Consider the following 14,898-nt stretch of genomic DNA (forward strand, 5'->3'; position numbering starts at 1 on the left):
AGATCAAGTTTACAAATAGGGTGTTATGTGTACCACACTACATAAATGTTTGATACTTACATGGTCTCAACATTTGTTGTTTTTTTATTTTCACAACTAAGGCCATAACCCATGGGCTCATTTCAACACTGAGAGAACACTGTTACAGGAGTTGATAGGTTGCAATATAGGCCATTATATATTAAGAACCATCATGTTACCTGCCTCCCATTTGTCAAGCTAGTCAGTCCTGAAATCTCTAATCCTTCTTTGCATATTCTTCAAAAGCACAATATGTTGTAGACTCTCACTCAAGGAAAGATGTTAATCCATTTCTATCTGCTGATGTCCAGAGCATACTTGCAAACAAAGTCCATGAATAGACTTGGTATGAATTTCATTTTGTGCAGACACCTAAAAATCTGAGATTAAAAGGCAGGTGTGTCCTATAATTTTGTAATTTGCAAAAACAAAGCAAACTTTAGAAAAATAAAGCTTTTTAACATGAAGTGTCTGTCAGATATTTTACTTATTCTAGTACAAGTCTACTAGGGAATATATCTACCTGGTCTTTAGTGCTGATAGTTTTGTTTCTAGTTTAAATAGGCACAGATTAGAACAGATTTATCCAGAAGTATATAGAGATTAAAATGCAGCATGAGGATTCATCTTAACTTCAGAAACAGCTCATCTGCTATAGCCATTCCATTTTGATCTTTGAATCTGAAGCAAGATTTGAAATAACATGGGAAAAACTGGATTAATTATCCTTATTTTTTCATTGAATGGGAAAACAGCAGACAAACTAAATGCTTCATGAAGAGATAAAGCATGCCAAACTGCAGAAATTGGTATAGAGATTTTGGGGCTATGTTCCTTGAAAAAAAATTTTTTTTTAATGTCCCAGTACTGGATGTTGTTTTGTGACATGTTCAAATTTGTAGCATCAGTAGCTTCCTTGGAAAGAATCATCCAAACTGAATTTTGAATAGGTAGAGAATATAAATCAAAGAACTTCTTGTAAATAATTTTCTTTTTATATGGAGAGGTTCATCGCTTGGAAATTGGGTAGGTCAGTTACTTGACATGAAGAAAATATTAAACCATAAACCATGCAGCAGCCTAGGATGAAAGACTGAATAACAATGAGGCACAGCTCATAGAGTATGCGATATAACTAAAGGTACTTCTTCAGAATTCCCAAAGCTATAATTGGGTTCTGTAGTCCAGGATCATGGAAACAACAATTCCTTTCATGTAAATGACAAAAAGGTTTCCTGCATCATCATTGTTTGCAGCATGTTGAAGCTCCAGATCAAGACTTGACTTTCCATCCCAGGGAAATAACAAATCTGTTCTGAATTATCACATTTCAATCTGGGGGTTGTCTCAACCTCATACACACTCTATTTCAAACTCACATAAGCAGGAATCATATAGTAGGTTTTTTTTTCTTTCTGTACAATTTTGAATGTGATGAATGGTCATTTGAAGCTATTGCAAAGCTATCTGAAGTTTACATATTTAGATAATGCAGTAGACAATGTTTATATGAGGATAAGACATCAGATTTGGGCAAGTTAGATGAGATTAAAAAGCAATGTTCAGTGGAAGGTTATTAGTAGCAATGCAAAATTAAGATGAACCTATTAAATACTGTATATCAAACTTCTCTTTCCCAAATGCCACATACTTTACAATGAAATTGATTCTCTATTAGCCATATAAAGTTTTGTTCACTCTACATCATTCTGAATTAGGTTAAGTGTAAGAATAGTTTGAAGTAAAGTTAATTTGAAAAGTGCAAAGTATTATATAAATATCTTTAAATTGACAATCTGAAAATTTATAATTGCTAGTTTCAGGCACTCATTGCTGCAATGAATTAAATGAAAATGTATAATAAGGGAAACATTTGAATTAATATTGGATCTAGATGGAGATGTATACATTTACAAAATGCATAATGTTAAGCAACAAGTTTTAACAACAGAATCTTCTAATATATATTTTTTCATAAGGCAATGGGTAATCTTGATCCAGGGCAATAAATAACTGTACCTTTGGTTTTGTTTTGTTTTACAAGTTCACAATTAAAAGAGCAATACAATTAAAACTTTTTGATGAGATGGGTCATTGAATTACCAATACCAGCTTTTAAATATTATTCATCACTCTCACATTCTTCTTCATCATCATTTAATGGATCTGGTTGGATGCTATTCTGGGTATACATTTTGGTTTTTAAATGACAGTTTTGATCCATAAGTATTGCCTACAAAAGAACATAACTATTATATTTCCAAAGCATATCATTGTTTGTGTAACAACAGAAGTCTTATCACTTAAGTATATAGCACATAAGATTAATTTTCAAAAGTTTAATCTATTTACCTGTTTTATAACTAGTGTTTAGCTTTAAATATAAAACACTTAAGATAGCTGTCCTGTTCAATAAATATAATAATACAAAACAGATTAAGTCAATGGTTTGTGAATTAATTCAAACTAAAACTGGAACTAAAAAGTATTTTATCTATAATTTTAAAAAATGTATCTTATTTAAGATACTATTTCAGCCATCTGGATAACATACTGCTATCTAAATATGAGTCCAAAATATTGCAGTTTCAGTCAACTACCAGAGAACAGCAGTTGAACTGTCCAGAGTCATGCAACCAGCTTTCATGCCTGGCAGGACTAGAATGCAACAGTCTCCTAATTAAAGATATATTTTAGAGAAAACCTTTGTTAGTGTATTTAAAAGCAGTCATGATTATTTTGTTGCAGAAAATGTGGACATGGAAGACATGCTACAAAATTGTTCTATACTGACTCCAGAGAAGAACAAGAGACAGCTCTGTGCTTACCACTTTTTCTTCCTTGGCAGGTGGACTGCGAAGAAACAAACACAGGGGAGCAAAGAGGATATCAATAAGTCCTATAATTGTCATGAGCCATGGAAATCCAATTGACTTTGCAATAGCACCACCAACAGATGGACCTTGGGAAATACAAATTGTGTAACCAAAAGAAAAAGCTGAGCACCATCAATGAGAAAAAAATAAGACATGATCTAAAACATTGGGCCACTTCATGTCTAACCCTAAGTCAAGGAGTAGACAAATAGGCCAATTCAAACTGCCTGGCTAGTCTCAATTGGCTCCTCTTACAAAAATGATAAGGCAGTTACCCATGTTTCTATTTCTGGGGTTATATACAAACCTGGATGACAGGTTTCATCTACCATGCTGCAAACTGAAGCCAGGCTTGTTGGGAATCCCACAAGATCCCAAAAAAGCCATAGATTGGTTCCAAAGTTTAGCCACTCTGAACAGAAAGAGGACATGTACAGGAATGATTGACAATACATTTGCTCATAAGGTGCATTGATAGACAGAATACTCTGAGAGCATGGTTAGATATTTAAAATATGAACATTATACTAAATGTTCCGATTACTGCCAATTGAAATGCTTAGAATAATGTCTTTGCTTCATTGCCATGGTTCTCATAATTTCAAGAAATTTAAGAGTGAAAAGGGGAAATCGGCTTGTTTTTGCCCTAACCCATCATTCTTGCAATTGGGCTATTTTTCTGTAACTTTATTTATTTATTTATTTGGTTTGTCAATTGCTTACAAGATAAAAGGTATAAGTAAAAACAGTTATGAATACATGGATACATATAAGAAAAATAAAAGAAACAATAGGACAGGGATGGTAGGCACGTTGGTGCGCTTATGCACACCCCCTACAGACCTCTTAGGAAAGGGGTGAAGTCAATAGTAGAAAGTCTAAGGTTAAAGTTTTTGGGGTTTGGGGAAGAAACCACAGAATCAGGTAGAGTATTCCAGACATCGATCACTCTGTTGCTGAAGTCATATTTCCTGCAATCAAGTTTGGTGCGATTAACCTTGAGTTTGTATCTATTGTTTGCTCTTGTATTGTTATGGTTTGTTTCAGAAAGTTTAAACAGCATAAGTGGAGATCCGAAGGCCCCAGAGTGTCCCTCTTGACTTTCATGCAGGCCTTGAGACTTCTCCCAATAACTAAAAATAGATACTATGGTTTCCTAGCATTCTGCAGTAGGAAAGGCAAGAAGAAGAACGGCTTGGGTAAGACCTATAATAAGCTTTAAATATCTCTTCAGCTGGAAATGAAATACCCTTCAATTGCAAACTCTCCCCAATCCCAAATCCTGGGAGATGGATTTATAGAGGTGGAGGGGGTTTAATACAGAATAGTGCAAAGATCTTCTGCACCATGTTTTAATGTTATATGCATTTCAAATAAACAGATTTACATCCTTACCTAAAGCAAAACCCATACAAAAGGCAACATCTGCAATTGCATAAACGCTCCCATAGACAGAAACATGGCGCAGATCAACAAGGTAACCCATAATAGGCATCAGTGAAGAATCCACCATCCCTGATTATAAGACAGAAACAAGGTATTTGAAAAAGTATTTTTTAAAATATTTTAAATACAAAAAGTATTTTAAGTTTTATTTTTAATACTTTAAAAAGTATTAATCAGTTTCTCTCCAAATATCTACATACAAAATGGCTGGAAATAATTTCTGAAGGAAGTATGTATGTGGACAAGGGCCCAGTTTTACTGAATTTACTGCAGAATTTTTAAATCAAGAGGCATTTCAACAATGACAAAATCATACTCCTTTCAACACAATGCAATCAAAATTTGAAATAGGCTGTGCTTTGTTCACCAGAGTTGAAACAATGACATCAAAAAAAATTGCAAGATCTTAATAAGAAATTTTGCTTCAAATGTCACATTTGCTTTATTATGCATGTGTTTGCCCTTCTAAATTGGGATTCCTGTTCATTAGAGAGGAACAGTTCACTTCTGCCTAGCCTATAAAAGCATCTTATAGCCCTTACAATCTTTCTTATGGCATCAAGCATAAAATCAACAGGTTATGATAATCAGTTATGGTATTTCAGGTCTGAAATTATGAAATCTTTTTTAATAATAATCATGAATCCCATCTACCTTATTATTCCAATATCAAAGTTCAACAATGTATATTTGAGCACTAGATATATAAGTTTAGATTTCATATACTTATGTATCCTGCTATGATACAAAATTTAAATTGTCTTAATACAAGTATATTATCTTCAGCTGAATGATTTTACTCAGCATCTTAATGTATTCTACTAATATGCAGTTTTATCCTGCCATAAACTGTCCTTAAATCTCCTTATAGATTTAACTGGGCAGGCAGACAGACACATCAAGCCAGTAGAAGAGATATTCCACTCTGTAGGTATAATAGCTGTGCTGCTAGAAATTAATCAAACCTTCTGCCATAATATATAAATACAGCATTTCAAAAAAAGAACTCTCCTGTTGCTGATAAAGCTAGTGCTAATATAAAGAAACATTCACCTTCATCTGCAAAAGCTGTATATGAAAGGCAAGGGCAATTATCTGTGAAAGATTCATCAAGGTTTAGCCCTTTCTATGTTTATTGGTAAAATGTTCACAAAATATTTTCTGCTACCTTGTGATAGTATGCAAAAAGGGGAGCTTTGACTAAATTTAAAACTGATAAATTATATGCTAGAATTAGGTATCCACGAGCTACTTCTATTATAACTAAAGGTAATTTATTAGAATATACTCAATCTAGTTTTGTTTACTCATGTCAAAATATTGTACATGTTCTCTATCCCGTAAAGATTCTTTATATTCTGTAGAATAACATATGTATATCTAATTATTCTACCATCTGTCATATCTGTTATGATACAATAAAATATGTTTAATTTTCTTGCTGGCAGCATAGTCTACCAACATTGCATTGAGACAGAATAGGTTCTCTTATTTGTCTTATGTACTGATAATCACTGCTGACTGTACTTCTTTTGTAGATTGTAAAATATTTGCTTTTTGAAAGGAAGCAGCAATAAAGCATTATCTTTTCCTACGATGCACATTAATTAACTCTATTGGCAATGTTTTTAATGTGTATATTTTCAGAAACAACAGCCAAGCCACAGGTTTCCACATATTACAATAGCTAATTACTGCATACAATCTTTTAAAAATGTTGGACTCTTAACTGTTACTAATTGTTGTTAGTAATGAAAATGGGATAAAGTTTATGTTAAAGCCATCATATTTAAAAAATATACATGCATCTCTTGAATTCAGAGTCCAGGCAGGCAGGAGATATAAATTACGTAATTGATGCCATATGTTGCAACTTAATTAAAATATGAGGTATAAAGTAGTCTATCTGGGATCATGAATCGATCCCATAAATCCAGGTGAGCTATTTTCTATGTTACTGCTTCTACCACTCTCCAACCGAAACATAAAATGTATCTCAAGCACCTCCTCTTCTTTCACAGAATTGTACACATGAATAGTCTGGATGCATCTCTTCACAGGAAAATATTATCCCCTTTCAAATTCATTGAAGGTCATTGTGATAGAAATCAGAATCTACAGTGTATAACTTATATTTCTCAACCGAAAGTTATGTAAAAGAGAAGATTCTATGTACACATAAAATAACAGAAAGTAGCATTGCAATATCCAAAACCGGCTGGTTGGTGAATTCTGGGAGTTGAAGTTCACACAGCTTCAAGTGGCCAAGGTTGAGAAACATTTCTCTAAATCAAATGTTCAGCCATTTTTTTTCCTTACCAATGGCAAAGCCAACTCCAAAATTGGGTACTATAAGTCCATATATGTTTTTAGCAAATGGTACCTGGAAGTAAAAGAAACAAAATGAAGTATCAAAGTTTTTCATTAGATGAGCAGACAATTTCCATCAGTTTGAGGGCTATGCTAGGTTTGCGTGGCACATGCCTCTTTACATTTCCAAACACAACTTTTTGGCACCACCTGCTTGGTAAAGTCCCAAAAAGAAAGGGGGTGAGACATACTTCCTAGATCCTTGCATTAAATTTATTAAGATTAAATGTACCCATATGTTTGATATAAGATTCAAATAGTATGTGAATATTTTAATTTTAAAGACTGTGTACAAAGTTTAGTGACACCAGTTATACATAAAAAGTCTTCAGTTATGATAATTGGAGCATGAATAAATGGAATTTATTCAATAGAGTTCAAGTCTAACTGGTTGTGTTTATACATGAGAAAGCAACATCATTTTAAAAATTGGTAGCATTACATTAAAAGATAGGGAAATACTAAGGCTCAGAAAAACGCAAACTAAAAATATTAATGAAGGCAAGATTTCTAAGTGTTGCTGAAGCAAGAGACTCAAGAGACTCAAGAGGGCATAGCTCATTTTTAAAATTATTTTTCTCCTGAATGTGGGGAAGAGAACGAAATGGGTGCAATTTGAGATGTAAATGAATATATCACTGGAAATGCTGTAATCATTTGTTTGCCCAGATAAAAAATGCATGACAAAAAGATATAGTAATGAATACATGAAAATAGAAGTTTTTTATATATTTTAAAGATTATTTATTTAAATGGGTTTACAACCAGGAATGTGCATTTTAAAAATGTGTACTGTTATGTATATTTGAGGAAAATATTCCAGTTTGTTTTAAAAAACCCATAAACATAATTTTTGAACCACAATTTTACAGGTTATAAAATTAGTGAATCAAGCTGCTATAATTTGTTCAATAATACATGTTTTAAAAAAATCACACTTAAAAGTAAGAAGCTAAGTTAAATTCAAATTTTCAAGGTGCCCCCCCCCATTTTAATGAGCTACAGGTAGTCCTCGACTTACAACAGTTTATTTAGTGACCATTTGAAGTTACAATGGCATTGAAAAAAGTGACATGACCATTTTTCACATTTTTGACCATTGCATTATCTCCATGGCCACGTGATTAAAATTCAAACTGCCTGGCAACTGACTCTTATTTATGACAGTTGCAGTGTCCTGGGGTCATGTGATCACCTTTTGTGACCTTCTGACAAGCAAAGTCAAAGGGGAATCCAGATTTATTTAACAAATGTGTTATTAAGTGAACAACTGCAGTGATTCACTTAACAAGCGTGGCAGGAAAGGTCATAAAAGGGGGCAAAACTCACTTAACAACAGTCTCACTTAGAATGGAATGGCTCAATTGTGATCGTAAATCAAGGACTACCTGTATTTAGATCAGACTAAATACAGGATGTTGTTTCCTACTTCACTGTTACACACCATAAAAGGACAAAGCAGAACAAAATTGAATTTTTTTGCAGTAACAACTTTTACTCACACACAAAATGCTTATTCCCACTATTATCATTCCAGTTAGGGCACAAAGCCACCTATGAAAGAAGGAACAGTATCTTTTAGCCATCCAGAAACACAGAAACCAAATCTATTTCCCTGAAATAATACATGGTAGATAACAGCACTATATGACTTTAAAATAAAATCACTTATTATTATGAATGCATTAGGATGCTTTCACTAAGAATTAAGAAACACCAAGCATTTTAGAAAATGTTGTCCGTGAATTCAGAGTATAAACGTAACCTACCTTCCCATTTTGTGTGCAAGCCTCCCAAAAAGATTTGTTCCAATCAGATAAGAGATACTAGCTGGAATGAAAGCAATGCCTGAAAAATATGAATGTGTGTCTTATCAACATTGCTTTCAGTGAAGCATAGGAAAAACTAATACCTTCAGACACAGCCCATTTTATTAGAACATATTTAATGAAGGTCCACGGTCTGAACCAAATAAAATAAAATACCCTTTAATATCCGGGTTACCTCAAGCCTTTTATAATCTCAAACAAGACAATCTATCAGATTTAAACTATAATTATATTTTCAAAAGCGTTCTCATAAATTTGTGTTTCTGTGTAGGTGAAGGAGTATATACAGCTCTAGAACAAAGAAATAAGACATATTAAGAAATGTCAATACATTTTGTTAAAAGGTGAATTAAATTGAAAAGTAACAAATAGTAATAACTGATTTTTTTTTCTCTAGAATTAGGTCATAAATTACATTTAGAGATCCAAGCTTATAAAATACAAAATAATTTATGGAGAATATTGATATATAAAAATCAGAACACCAAATACAAGTTGGGCATAAACAATCTTGTAGACAACCCTCACTCTGTCAAGGACCTAGGAGTACTCATCTCAAACGATCTAAGCCCCAGAGATCACTGTAACAGCATTGCCAAAAAGGCATTAAGAGTTGTTAACCTTATTTTGCAAAACTTCTTGTCCGGGAACATTGAATTGCTAACTAGGGCATACAAAACCTTTGCCAGACCAATTCTTGAATACAGCTCATCTGCCTGGAACCCACACTGTATGTCAGACATTAATACGATTGAGTGGGTTCAGAGGTATTTCTTGAGAAGAGTACTCCTCCTCTAGTCACAATAGAATCCTTTATGCCACCAGGCTTGAAATTTTGGGCTTGGACAATCTGGAACTGCACCTGTGATCTGATCTAAGCATAGTACACAAAATTATCAGCTACAACGTCTTGCCTGTCAACAATTTCTTCAGCTTCAACCACAATAACACACGGGTAAATAATCAATACAAACTCAAGGTAAACCGCTTCAAACTCAATTGCAGAAAATATGACTTCAGCAACAGAGTGGTCAATGCCTGAAATGCTCTACCCATTGTTACAGGCTCAAACACTCACAGCTTCAATCTCAAACTGTCTACTGTGGACCTCACCCCATTCTTAAGAGATCCTTTGTTTTTGTTTTTAAAATACAAGCAAAATATCAATAATAAATTTAAACCAGTATAATAAACTTAAACTGAACAATCTATACAAATAAAAATGATAAAAACAAAAAAGGGGGGAAAGGAGGGGGGAAGAAAATGAACATATTCCACTTTATATATTACAGTTAGTCACTGGTTGCAAATTTACCATATGGTATTATAATCAGATACAAAATATTATTGCAATAACATTTATGCCAAAAAAGGAACACCTTGCTTCATCTTTAGGATAACCAATATTGACTTTTCAAGAATGGATATGAAGCAAACCCTTGGTATCTGGAATATTAGCACTTTTTCAATTTCTCAATATTATTCTTTTAGTCACCTAAAAGTCACCTGCATAGTCATAGAATTCCTCACATCAAGAATTCACTGGACCATACTATATGGTCAATTACTCAGTTAAGATGTAGAATGTTTGCAGCAGTTTTGAAAAAGTCAAATCATTTTTATAATGATGCCTAGCGTAGAATTGCTTTTTGTTGCATGCAGTTAACATCTTAATTGAGCAATTAATTAAGGAGAGACCTGTGACCCTACAAACTTTTTCTCTTACAGATATCTATTCTACACTTAAATTGACTCAGATTTGTTCTTTGCATTCCTCATATTTCTGAAATTGGAAAGAGCACTTTGACATCTGATCTATTGTCCACCTGCCAGTTCTGTCCTTAAGGCTAATGGTTCCAAATACCTGGAATTCCCATTTTGGAAAAGCCAAATTGTGAATGTGTTTAGTTTTGGGCAAGGGATAGATTGAAAGACTTTGGTTCTAAGTTGACCTTTATATTAAGCTATCTTCTGTGACCCTGAGAACTACAGTCAATTCATATTCTATCTGTGTATCTAAGGGTTCTGGAGTTCCAAGGTGCATCATTTCATATATGTCTATGAAGACTCTCAATCATCCAGGTCTTGGTTGTCCCAAAGTGCTTTTTCCAAAATGCAATTGGACTTTCCTGACTTTTTCTTTGAAAATGTTTTGCTTCTCATCACAAATATGTCTGTTCCTCCTTCAGTTTCTGTTCCTCCTTCTTCACAACTGAAGAACTGAAGAACTGGGGTCCTAATTTTCCTGACTTTTGAAGGATGGAAGGCTGAGTCAACCTTGAATCAGTCAGGATTGAACTTCCGGCTGTGGGCAGAGTTAGCCTGCAATACTGTATTCTAAGCATTGGACTACCAAACGGACTATAGTCTCTATTTGTCGGTATAACCTTTTGAACACTGAACAAACTAGAACCATGTTTGATGTAAATGAGAATCCAGGGGGAAAAAAAAGATTGAGTAGGAAAATAGGCTAGTTCAGGTGAGAGGGAAGTCCAAAGAAAATCCATCCAGTTATTTCCTATGGGAGAAGCACTTAGGCAGCAACTTGGAATGTTGCTGATTATTCTATTCCAAACCATTTTATATAAATATTAAAAAATGGCAAATATAATTAAATGTTATCTACTTCTAATGGGACATTCCAATGCTCAGAAAACCTCCAGTGAGTAAAGCTTTTGTGCAGGTGTAGTATACAGTACATTATGTAGCATCTCTACTGTTCTCTTTAGAAGGAATGTGTACAGTACATCATGGACAATCTGCCAATGTTAGGCTCTTGCCTCAGCGAAACATATTGCATTCCCTCATATAGGGAAGGCCTTCATTTCTGTGGATCATAAACAGCAACTCAGTCACCAAAATGAAGTAGTCTCCTTGCCTAAGCATGGAATTGCAAAGCACTGTAAAAGGCACTGCTTTTACTCACAAATTTATCCACAAGTATCTACTTTCATTAGGCATCTGATGAACCAAGGTAATCCTTTGAAATTCTGCTCAGTCTCATGCTTTCCAATGCATAATGCATAAGGTACTATATCAGATAATCATTCTATTAGCTAAATACAGATTTCAAAAATAAAAACCGAACATCCATGATTAGCAATTTTGAGAAGGCAATCACATACGCTTAGGATCAAAAATAAAATAGCTAAGATTTTGTTGCAATTTACCCAGTTGCCATTTGCTTGAACACATTGTCTCCATCATCCAAATGGGTAAAGCTGGTTCCAGCATGGCAATTGCCATATTTGCAAAACATATTGCTCCTTGAAAAGAGATGAAAAGTAGATTTTTGGAATTATTTCACTTAAATTCTAATCAATAGCTAGAAAGAGCTATACTGACATGAAAATATGCAGTTTGAAATATTGCTTGTCAAATATACAACAATAATTATATTTCAATTGCCAGGATGGGGAAAAAACATTCAATCCTGTAATTTCATAAAAGTTCCACATTTCCAAAAATGAGACAATAAGCAGTACACTGTGTCAAAGACATGGAGTGCAATGTGTTATGACGCTTAGAAATGGTTTTAAATCTAGCAGAGGCAATGCACAACTTTTAATGCAAATAATTTTTTGTATACCCAACTCAGTGATAACATGCATATTTTGTTTTAATAAAATGTGAATTTGTATGTAATATTTTCAATTTTCATATTGAAATTGTATTTGATACAACACTTGAGAATGAGCACAAGAAGGAAACCAAAGAAATAAAGTCTTCTGGATTACTTATCACAAAATAAAACAGTGGCCACATTCCCTACAAGTAGATTCAAATATACCAAGTGTGTTCGTATTTCTGTTAGAATTTCTCTTACAGCACATTATGGAGTAATATGGAGTAATTATGGAGTTTTTACATGAAAATCTTCAGATTCTGTAACTCAATCTTATACTACTCTGCACTGAATGACTTATAAAGCAGTTTAAGTTTAATAACAATAAAAACTTAACTGCAAACTCAACTTGTGCTGACTTTTAAGCTTTTACATTTCATCTAGTATTTCTTAGCTATATAGAAATGATTTTGCCCGGCAGGCATCTGACTTCATGGCAAAGCGGTGCAGATGAGCAGCAGCTCCGCGAAGTCCCTTTCTTCAAGCCCAGAGGCTTTACGGGGCCGAAAGTCACCCTGTAGGGGTGATGTAGGTAAAGGGGATGCTTCAGTGGTCACAAGGAGAGCGCAGTCTCCTTGACTGACCTGAAGAAAGCCCCTTGAACCGGCAGAAGAGAAGATGGCCATTATGGCTGAACCGAAGCCAGGAAGACAGCTGAGATGGACGTGAACAAAGGAAAGGTCTTGTAACAGTGTTTGGAGACAGACTGTGAAGAATCTTGAGGGTTATAATTATATTGGACAGTATGTGAGTGTGAAACAGCTTGGAGTTATGAAACAGAGTGCAGACTGTTGAGGGACTAATTAATGGAGTGATTGTCTGAATTGCTCTAATACTGGCTATCTGGGTGCGACATAACTGAGACATTGGGATTTTGACACATTACTGAGCAAAATGTTAAATTTATTAAAATAAGGTAAAATGGGACTGCAAGGGTAAATAAATGTCTTACTAAAAGAAATATTATTGACCCTCCAAGGTACACAGGAAATGATGACAAGGAACCATAGGGAGATAGAAGAATTGATACATGATGTAGTTATGAGACCAGAAAACTATGGCCAAAAGACATTAAACAACAAACAGGAAGCTCAGGAAACAGAAAATAAAATAGAAAGAGCAGAAGAAAGGACAGGGGAGTGAAAATGACAAATGATACAAAAAAAAAAGAAGAGACAGTCAAAGCTGAAACAGGAATGATGAATTACACTTTGAGTGATCAAAAGTTAGAAGGGAATATACAGAAAGACACCCCTGAAGTGAGAAAAAGACCATTGAAAGGTGTGTTGAAGGTTCAAAAGAGTGAAGAAGTGATAGAGATAGAAGAAATACTTAGATTAAACACGAATGAGATAAGAAGATACAAGATCTCATGAAGGGAATATGAGAGATGTGCCAAGAAGTCAACAAGAGTTGAGATATGAAAATGAACTAGAGATGAGGGATAAATGTAGAATACTATTTAACACAGGAACTATACCGTCAAGAATTAGTAGAAAGATAGAAATTAGAAATGGGGAGATTACCTTTTTGATTTGGGAATTATTCTATTAACTGGTAGAAAATAGTAGCAGAAGTTAGAAATCTAGATATGTAAACAACGATATCTAATGGACATTGAATAATTAAGATAAGTAAACTTTAGGATTATTTGGAGGTTAATTGGTTATAAATATGATGTCTATTTGATGTTTATAGATGTTTGATATTATTAATGGATTACAGATAAAATTGAACAGAGGGCCTAGATAAACAATGTAAAATTCATAACAAGGATAAACAAAGATGAAGATGAATAGATATTGAGAATAATAGTTGTAACTAGTGCGTGTGTTAGGGTTTTGGAAATTAACCCCTAGCAGAGTATTGCAGCAGTAGTCAAGCCAGGCAACCAAAGGAGAGCGGAGGGGCCCCAGAGTATACACACACTGAACACAAACACTGTTTGTAGTTTAAATAGTTTTTAATCCAGTTAGAGTTTAAGCATTGTCATTCAGTCCATTAAGTCATTCACAGTATTTCCATCCAGTAAGACTCACTAGTATAGTCCAAGTTAAGAGTCCTTGCAATATCTTTATCAGCCGATAAAGATATCTTCTCCTCCTCCGGTTTCACTCTCCAGAGAAACAAACGCTGGGATATTCAGCAAACAGTAGCAAACAATAACAGTTAATCTCAGTTAGTCGCAGCAGCACACAGTTACAGTAGCACACAGTTACAGCCAGTAAGTAACAGACAGACAGTAAACTCACAGCTTCTAATGCTTCCTTATATTGTAACTTCTAACCGCACCCTTAATCGGCTAATTGCCTGCTGCATTTTGCTTAAAGTGATAAGCACTTAAACCATGATATCTAAGTTATATATATTTATTCACCCAAACCATATTTGGTATCAATGTTATACCTAACATACTCCCCTTTTGGGTGAAATAAATATATAATTCCTTTACAATCTTATCCCATATTTTTCACAACTCTCCTGGTGCTTACTGGCACCTTGGGCTTTAGTAAAATTATCAGCTAAATTGTCCTCCGACATACAGTACTCTAGCTGAATCATCTTACTTCTTACAGATTGTCTCACGTTTAGATATCTTAGATCTGTATGTTTGCTCCTTGTTTTTACTCCAATATTTGTGGCCATTTGAATTGCTGCCTGATTATCTTCATGTATAATTATAGGATAATCTACTGTTATACCTATATCAATTAACATTTGTTTATACATT

The 14,898-nt window shown here is 34.1% G+C and overlaps 1 protein-coding gene across 1 annotated transcript in view; it reads right to left on the reverse strand.

The window, feature by feature from the left end:
- Nucleotides 1-71: 71 nt before the first annotated feature.
- The window catches only part of SLC18A2 (solute carrier family 18 member A2), a 36,558-nt gene continuing 21,731 nt past the window's right edge, over nucleotides 72-14,898 (reverse strand). Inside the window, exons 9-15 of the mRNA XM_026670135.2 lie at nucleotides 11,713-11,808; nucleotides 8,483-8,561; nucleotides 8,216-8,267; nucleotides 6,663-6,726; nucleotides 4,293-4,412; nucleotides 2,850-2,983; nucleotides 72-2,254 (exon numbers count right to left, since the gene is read on the reverse strand). Coding sequence (XP_026525920.1) covers nucleotides 2,144-2,254; nucleotides 2,850-2,983; nucleotides 4,293-4,412; nucleotides 6,663-6,726; nucleotides 8,216-8,267; nucleotides 8,483-8,561; nucleotides 11,713-11,808 — 656 coding nt within the window. The 3' untranslated portion in view covers nucleotides 72-2,143. The remainder of the gene's footprint in view (nucleotides 2,255-2,849; nucleotides 2,984-4,292; nucleotides 4,413-6,662; nucleotides 6,727-8,215; nucleotides 8,268-8,482; nucleotides 8,562-11,712; nucleotides 11,809-14,898) is intronic.

This window comes from Notechis scutatus, chromosome 4 (genome assembly GCF_049901735.1).
Source record: "Notechis scutatus isolate UNSWTSFEM ecotype Mainland chromosome 4, rNotScu1.2, whole genome shotgun sequence".
Classification (NCBI taxonomy): Eukaryota; Metazoa; Chordata; class Lepidosauria; order Squamata; family Elapidae; genus Notechis; species Notechis scutatus.